We start from the raw sequence: 8,819 nt of genomic DNA, 5'->3' as shown, positions 1-8,819 counted from the left end.
CAGCTGCAGTAACTTGGGAAATCCCTTCATGTAATGTTAAGCATTATTGTAAAGCTTGGGGTGTCCCCTTTTTAAAAATATATTTTCCTGGGAATCCTGATGACATCATTCAAGACCAATAAAAATGGAGTATTCAAACTGGCACTCTCCTAAACAAAACTAGCTTTTTGCCAGATAAGGCGATAAATCACCAAATTTCAACAAACGTTGCATCATTTTGAAGCTTTTGGGATGGAGAATTTGAAAATAACTCAATAGCAAAAAAAAAACTTACTCGTTTTAACAGCACAGGCCACAAATGTAAAACTTTGTGCAAACATAACGCACAATCTAACAGCGCTTTTTGTGACGGCGATCAGTCTCAGCTACGCCAAATTATAGTTCGAAGCCTGAAAAATTGACCTTTAGCCACTTTTACAAAAACATTCTCATCTGCAGGTGATATAGTTCATAAAGCAGATTAGCTGCATGTATGGTTCATGGAGGTCATCCACTCCTCTCTGGTGTGTTTTCTGAGGTGGAGCAAGTAAAGAGTCACCCACAGCGGGGGGGTCAAAGAAGTAGTCAGGCTCCAGTCCAGAGCAGCTCCGTTGGCAAAGGAGGAAGCGTGGCATGTGATGATAGTTCATTCTTCTCCTGACAGCAGTGATGAAGGCATCAGTGATGATACATCAGAATCTGATGGGCTTTTGCAACTTCTGCATGAAATATGTTGCAACCATCAAGTTGAACAGAAGTCAGAGTTTTAAACACAAAAATTAAAGGCCAAGCATTCCTTCAGGAACATTGTTTTAAAGTTTTCTCAGCATAAGATGACTTCAGTTGAAAAATTGAAGTAAATGTTTCTCACTTTAGCACATGAAAAACATGGTTTAGTATTATATTCAATTAAACAGTACATTTAAATAATGATCAAACGAAACATTAGTTTTTATTTTATTTTATTCAGTTTATACTGTATCCCAGCATTTTAATATTTCTGAAAACAATGTTCTACATTATCTGGTGCAGATAAATTTAATTACAAACAAAACCAGGAAGCAAACAACAGCATTCGCAGAGAGTACTGAAGGTCCTGCAGAACTGAAATGAACTTTTTAACAAGATTTGTTGTTTTTTTTCAATGAATTTACAGCAATCAAGCAAACCATATCGGCTGTTTTTTGACAACAAAAAATAATGTTGTAGTCATCAGACAAGAATAAATGATAGATGTTAAGAGTCCAACATGTTTTAAAGCATTATAGTTCAGTGAAACAAACGGTACAGCATGTTCATGACTCACAGTAGAAAAAGTTTAGTTTGTTTCTACTTTTCTATGCACAATCAGACAACAGAAGATAAATACTGTAACAGGAAAACCAAATAATTCACAGTGATAACCTTACAGTACATTTGAAACAGAAGTGCTAGTCTTTCATAGTGTAACATGATCAAACAGGAAGGGATCTTTTGAGCAGGAGTTGTGTGGAAAGGTAATAAACAGTTAACATCTTACCTGTTGTAGATAACTCCATGAATGACTTCAGTTTGGATAAAGGGGGTTTCATTTTGACCAAACTGATGAGTAAAAGTAAAAATTTATAAAGCAGTGTTCACGTGAAGCCAGAAATTAGATAGGTTTGAACACAACAGCAATCCACTTTGGTTCCTATCCTGCTCGGACTAGCTGTTGGATCCTCAGTCGGGTCAGAATTACACCATTTCTCCAAAATGAGGTTGTTCAAAGAGGAGCCTCCAACAGGTAAAATATTAATCATACATAACCTTGACAGACAATGTCACTTCAAAAGATCTGAACTTTTGCTTTAAATGCTCCTTCGTATGCCAGTTTACAGTCAGGCAGCAGGTTCCCAACACAAAAACTAGACAGATCACACAGGCGTTCATGCATCTGCAGAACCTACAGCCTTCCTGTGAGGCACTTGTTTTCACATGGCCCCCTTCATGTCAGACTTTCAGTCTCTTTACTCATCGCAGAGCCAAGTTTCATCTGTCCGTCTGGACTTTGCTGCTGTCCTCTTCTCTCTGGGTGAAGGAGTTCGGCGGAGGCCTCTGTGGGGAACTGTGCTGCTGCTCCTCCGCTCGCCATTTAGAGCAGCAGCAACAGAGCACGGTGTAGAGGCGCGAGCGTATCGGCTGAGTGAACAAAACAAACATGATGCAGTTGGCCGCTCCCTGAGACGTGTTGCCGATGCCCTGGAAGGTCAAAGCATTGAGTGTCCTTTAATAAATGTACTTTAATACATCTCATTGAGGGAATGATGATTCAACATTCACACTGCATTCCTGATTTCTACAATCCAACTATTTCGGCGTACTTTGTTCTACTTAGTCATCCATTTATAAGAGCTCGTTCAGGAGATTCATATTTTTCAACCTATTCAACTTTCTTTACAAGTAATTCTATAGGGAAATACATCAAGCTCTCTCTAGTTCCTTTAAAAATGTATTTTCTTTGGAAATCTGCTTCATTATACTTGCTTTACTTTTGTCTTAGGCTTTTAGTTTTGAGCCACAATTCATATACTTAGGCTACGGCTAGGCTTTAGCTAATTTTACTTTGCATTCTGCTACATTTAGCTATTTAGTCTTTTTATTTTAGCCAACCTTTTTTAGTTTTTAGCTACTCTCTAGCCTTTTGACATTTTTGTGGGAGTTCTGCTCTGCTAGCTCCTGCACCCACAGCCCGACTCTGATCAGCTACGTCTGTGGATCATGATGAGCATGAGGAGCAAAAAAAGGCTGCTGGATACATTCAGCTAGCGCTGGAGCATTACCTGCCAGCGGTAGTCTTGTTCTAGCATTTTATTCATTTCTAAAACCAAGTATTAATGATTTGTATTTCTCTCCATGCCTCCATTGAGTTACCCTTAATGTCCTCCTGTTTCCTGAATCCTCCTCTGTGCCTCATCAGCTGCCTCCACGCCATCTTACCACTTGCCTAACTCCTGCAATCGTCCACACCTCCTTTGCCTGGAACCATTTGAGTCATCCCTCCCCATGTCTGACCCCGACCTCCATCGTCAGGAAATCAGCAATAACATTATCACCCTCGACTACAAGATTCTGAATCACCTCTTTGCTCTTCAGGGTTCCAGTCTCCTCCCTGGTTTATTGAATTATTTGTCACTTGTAAATAAACACTGTAAATTCATTCCGAGTCTCTGTTCCCATTGGTCCTTACATCTGGGTAAAGCTGCAATCGTTACCATTTTAAGTAAATGTTTTGGTACTTTTTGTTAATTTTAGCTTTTCTCTGTATTCTGTTACTATAGTTTTTAGCCAACCTTTTGATAGTTTTTGTTAAATGCTTTTAGTTACCCTTTGGAATTTTTTTTTGTTTTTAGCTATATTCTAAAACATTTAGCCAACATCTTGTTGTTTTTTTTAGCAGCTAGCTAACATTTTTACATTTTTAGTAAGCTAGCTTTTTAAAACTTTCAGCTAGCCCTTTGCTATTTTAGCTTTTCTCAACATTCTACTTTTAGCCTTTGCCAACCTTTTGATATTTTTAGCTACTAGCTAACGTAGTGATACTTTTAGTTAACTGTTTCCTGATCTTTAGCTAGCCTTTTTCTCCTTTAACTTTCAGTTAGCATTTAGCTACTTTGGGCTTTGAATTAACATTTTGCTTCTTCTATCATTTAGCTAGCGTTTAATTTCTTTTAGCTTTAACAACTTTTTTGACAAAAATAATAATTTTGTTTGTTTTATAAAAAGATAAAAGAAAATTTCACACCATTGCACAAATCCTGTAATGTTAAAATGCAACAATGTGATGCTAAAAACATCGATTCAAGAAGCTTGAAGATTTTTATCTGTTTCAGTACATTTTAGGGGAAGTTTTACACAAAAAATTGATGACATTGATGATTCACGAGTCTGAGCACACACTCGCTGGTACTAATAATTGCACACGTACACTCCCACAACAAATCCAAGATAAAAGACTACAAGATAATAATGGAGTTTCTCTAAAATTAGGACATTACTAGTTTACACTCACATGTAGTGTGACCAACACCGGGTTGTGTCTGACCCGAGAGTCAGCGAGCAGCAGTATGAAGCGCACTGTGCTCCAAATGCGCAGTATGATGAAGATGATGGGAATGAGAGTGAGCTTCACATCAGCCATGGATGAAAAGGACTGCGACTGAGGCCTGTTAGCCAAGATGGGACGGTACTCAGACAGGGCCGCGTGCTGCATCAGAGTTTAGGATCAGAACTTGTTTCATAAATTCATACAGACAAAGGTTGTGATGGACTATAAACAGATTTTTTTCTGCATGACATGGCATTTATTTTAATCTGAAACTGTTGACAACTGTTAACACAAAAAAGAACCAAATGTGATTTTTGATCCTATTACTTTACCATTTAAATAAACAAATTTAAATGTATCCTCAACACACATTTTGAGCACTAAAAGATGATGCAAAATCCCTTTTTAAAACATTAACAGGCAAGGCAGTGGGCGATATGCACTTCTTAAAAGGAATGCTTGTTTCATTAAAGACAGAAAGACAGATGAGGACCCCTCACCGCTTTGTAGATGTGTCTCTTGATCAAGATGTAGAGCACAGGGAGAGTGAGATAAGCCAGGATCTCCCAGATCTTCCCAGTGAGCAGCATCCACAGGATATGATCCTTAGCTTGGATCCTGACCCAGCACCACCCCACAGACACCTCAGATGCATTGTAACCAATCTTGTTGAGACACAAAGCGGTGACGGTGATGATCAGAGGAACACCCCAGCTGCAACACACGACACGGACATTAAACACTAGTCATCTCGAACATAAGTCAGTGTTGCTGGTTTAGCTTGTATGTCATAAAGCCACAAAACGTTGATTTAAATGTCTATTTTCAAGGTAATCCGTTGCAGATTAACCGACCAATGGTGCGAAAAGTTGCCACCCCTTAATGATTTCTGACATTTTTGCTCCTTTTTTTTTGTCACACTTAAATGTTTCAGATTATATCAACAAAATGTTATTATCAGTAGAGAACCTGAATAAAAACAAACTACAAAAAAAAAAAAAAAGACAAAATGCTAAAGCATTCGTTAAGTAATAAACTAAATCAACACAAGATTTTTCTCATATCGATGTACGTGTCCTTAAATTAAAATATTGTAAGCAAAATTTGTGACTGAATACAAGCTACTTTGAGTTTGTTTACCCATGAAAAGAGTTGAAGTGACTGAAAATAGGTCAAACGTTAAACTTACCGGCCATATTATTTTACCTACACAGACTATGACCACGTTAATGTAGGCCAATCAGAAGTTTCCATATGGTATCCTGTGGATTCAGGAGAGTGCTTTGTTTACATTGAGTGTGGACCCATTTTAGAATTGCATTAAATATATCTGGAAAACTAGTCGAGTAAATTCTTTCAAAATGCATCATTTAATATAGTTCAGGATTGTGCAACAAACCCTTGCCGAACATGTAAAACGAGATTTAAAAAAAGTTATTATAGCTGTCAAATTTAGCAATTTTTGCGTGTTTTTGATTAAAGTTTTCATACAAGTCTTTAATAAATAAATAAATAAACTCTACATACAATAAAAGTCTAGTACATTATTTGTAATAAATTAGCAAAATCAGCAGTCATCTTGTGGCCAACAAGTAATTTGTTTACATCCGAACACTGATGAGTTTCTCGGCCCCTGACTGATATTGATTCAGTAAAATAATCCTGAGTCAGTGGGACAACGATGCAATCAGAGACATCAGGTCAAAAGCCAAAAGTCAAAGTTTTCTTATTTTCTGGAAAGAAACAGCGACTAAAATCTGTCCGGGCAAGAGCTGACAGAAATAGATATTGTGGGAGAAGAGGTGGACCGTGATAAAGCAAAAGTTAGGGCTAAGATCAAATGGAAGTTAGCTCTTCAGAAATGTTCTGAACTTTAATGGGAGAATATCCACAAATAATTAACTAATAAAAACATATTTTGTAAACAAAGGCATGTTTGTTGTTTTCTAACACAGCTTTTAAAAAAACACCCTTATGAGCTTGAGCAAAACTAAACACCCAAACAATCAGTTAATGATGATACCGTGTAAAAAATAAATAAAAAAATAAAAAAATCGAAAAATCTCATTTTCAGTTTTATGGCTCAATTTGGTCGATTATGCCACGCCCTCTGTACCTGTGTTTCCATGGAAACGGTCGGTTCGGCGTTAGCTTGGAGTTGTTCAACTTCACGGTTTAAAATCCCCGTTTTCACCGGTTTAATACAAACTTTACCAAATTATTAGATTTTAATGATTCAGGTAGGAAAGTTATAGTGGTCGCGTTTTAATTTTTTTATATTTCTTTTGCATAACAAACAAGAATCAGGCAGTTCGGCTTTCATCTCGAACTTAGCTACTTTTAATGTTAGCTAGCTTGTTTTACGGTTCACTTTTGAACTCTTACGAACCTGACAAGGTGGAAAAACAGAACCATGCTGTCGGCGACTCTTTGGCTGGACCTGACAATGAAGACGTACAGGTACACAGCGATGGCCACGGTCCAGAAAAAGCTGCTGGTGTTAGCGAAAGTGGACACCGCGCCTTGAACGACGCAGTCGAGCGAGTCGGCGCGGAAGAACCTCCAGACTCCGAAAGCGTAGGAGACGGCGGACAACCAGTCCGACACCGACAGGTAAACCAGCAGCTTCCTAGGGGTTGTCCTCAAATCTGACCAAACCAGGTATGTGAAGATGATCAGGGATGACCCTAAAAAAGACAGGGCGCAGGTACACAACACCACCACCTGCTCAGAGACGATCAGCTCTGTCCAAGTCCCGTTACCCGCCATGGTTCAGGGCAGGCATCTGATACACATGATCCCCATTCCCTTTAAAACACTCAGTCTGGTGAAATAAGGGAACCAACAAACTTTTTACTCTACTTTTAAGCCCTCCCTGCCCGCCTCTTCTTTGCTCAAACCGGAACTTAAAGCAGAAGTTAGGTCAGCTGCTAACAGGCTTGTTTTTGTGTCTATTTTTGCCTTCAAGTGTGACTGCCTGTACAGCTGTGGCATCATCATGTGTCACATAGGAAACGTGACATTTAGCCAACACTGCCACTGATCAGGAACTGATTACTGTAACTCTGTCAATTTCACAGGCATTGACCTAAATCTTGGCGTGGTAGTAGCTGAGACTGCTCTCCAACGCATATTCTGAGCACAAACAGATCGCAACAAGATCTTTGTTAACGTTTTGGAGTGAGCTCTGCCTGCCTGTTAGCAAAATATTGTGTGGCCCACTGGACAAATTTTAATGCAGCTTTATGGAAAACGTCACTGGATGTACTTCAACAGCTGATTAATTTTTTGGAGCCACCCCAGTTCAAGATGGCCGACTTAGCCAACAGAATTTGGAAGGGACAAAACTGCTATTATTTGGTCATTTTCACAGATATTGGGCTAACATTTGATGTGGTAGTAGCCAAGAGTCCCACACAACACATAGTCTGAGGGCTAGCAGCAAGATCTCACAACGTCACACATTGTGCACAATGTTGTTTACAATCATCGTCATCATAAGATGGTCATATTTTAAAACTCTGGCTGCTTTCTTTAAGGAATGTAAGGCCTTTATTTTTAGGATACTGTGAATTTTATTACACATTTTATTTACATTTATACAATTTTTTGCAGCACTTCTCAACGAATAGGTGATACAATATTGTGACCATTAAAACAATAAAAACCAGAAGGTCATCTAAGAAAGATATGACAAGATTATAGTATAAAAACCAGTCATTTAGATGGTTTTAATGACGAATTGGCACTTGATGTTGCTCTTCCACAATTTTCTTAATAATATATTGTCTTGATGAGTTTATATGTACCTTTCTGGTTTGTTTACAGAATTGTAGATAATCAAGTAGATTATCTTGACAAATTCATAGCTCGAAAGAAACAAGAGCAATCTGCTGCTGCACACACTGTCAAATGTCACTTTGCAAAAAAAACAAAACAAAAAAAAACAATAATTCTAGAATTATGGTATATTACAATGGCTCTAGAATTGCGCCGCTCAAGGTGGCTGCATGTTGGAGCAGCTCTGTTAATTTCATTCTGAGATTTTGCTTTTGGAAACTTTAATTCCTCTTTTTCTGGATGTAAATCACATTTTTTGGATTATTGTTTCCTCTGGTATCGGATGCTGAGCAGCTGGAAGGATTTTCACTGAAACTTTTTTAGTTTTGGACATTTGTTATGATGCGTAACCATGGCAACAAGGCAGTTTTCTACAACCAACAGCAGCTGATTAACATCTCAAAAGCTCAAGTAATATCTCAACTACAACCCCAAATCTCAAATGAGTTGAAAAGGATGTTCTGTGGAAGCATTCTCATCTACTTGCCAGCTGTCCTCGAGTGCCTGACCACTGAGATCCTGGAACTAGCAGGAAACACGACTCATGACAGTGGAAGAACAGGATCATCCCTTGGCACCTACTGTTGGCTGTCCGCAGCGACAAGGAGTTCGGCAGACTGCTGGGAGGAGTTTTGCCCGGCATTCAGGCGTTCCTACAGCCCGGGGGAACCGAGAGGCCAGCCGAGTCTGGGTGGATGGATCGGACAGCATCTGCAGCCAGTTTCTTAGGATCCACTGTGAGATGGACCTTTACAAGAGATCCTTCCTGTCTACAGCCATCAGCATCTATAACATCTCTTAATGAAACTAGGATAACGAGTTACAACAACAAATAATTTCCCTTTGGGATTAATAAAGTATTTTTGAATTGAATTGAATTGAATTACATATGTCTCAGATTTTATGTTATCTTGTTAGTCAGCTTTGTTTGATA

At 38.6% G+C, this 8,819-nt stretch overlaps 1 protein-coding gene across 1 annotated transcript; it reads right to left on the bottom strand.

Annotated features, from left to right (window-relative positions):
• Positions 1 to 1,989: 1,989 nt before the first annotated feature.
• gpr157 (G protein-coupled receptor 157) lies at positions 1,990 to 6,891 on the bottom strand. Its single transcript, XM_037684231.1, has 4 exons — positions 6,435 to 6,891; positions 4,546 to 4,759; positions 4,010 to 4,204; positions 1,990 to 2,199 (listed from the first exon to the last, which is right to left on the bottom strand). The coding sequence occupies exons 1-4, from the start codon at positions 6,812 to 6,814 to the stop codon at positions 1,990 to 1,992; spliced, it is 999 nt and encodes a 332-aa protein (XP_037540159.1). The 5' UTR covers positions 6,815 to 6,891.
• Positions 6,892 to 8,819: the final 1,928 nt, after the last annotated feature.

The sequence above is a fragment of the Nematolebias whitei genome, chromosome 11 (genome assembly GCF_014905685.2).
Source record: "Nematolebias whitei isolate Nwh7 chromosome 11, NemWhi1, whole genome shotgun sequence".
Taxonomy (NCBI): Eukaryota; Metazoa; Chordata; class Actinopteri; order Cyprinodontiformes; family Rivulidae; genus Nematolebias; species Nematolebias whitei.
Note: the sequence above shows the minus strand (reverse complement) of the source record. Positions and strands in the feature narration are given on the sequence as shown.

Bases quoted from the DNA above. Each gene is read 5' to 3' on its own strand.
- gpr157 (XM_037684231.1), bottom strand. From the start codon at position 6,814: ATGGCGGGTAACGGGACTTGGACAGAGCTGATCGTCTCTGAGCAGGTG. The intron at 4,760-6,434 runs GTTCGTAAGAGT...CGTGTGTTGCAG, and splicing joins CTGTTTTTCCACCTTGTCAG to CTGGGGTGTTCCTCTGATCA. The intron at 2,200-4,009 runs GTGAGTGTAAAC...TTGACCTTCCAG, and splicing joins CGGTGTTGGTCACACTACAT to GGCATCGGCAACACGTCTCA.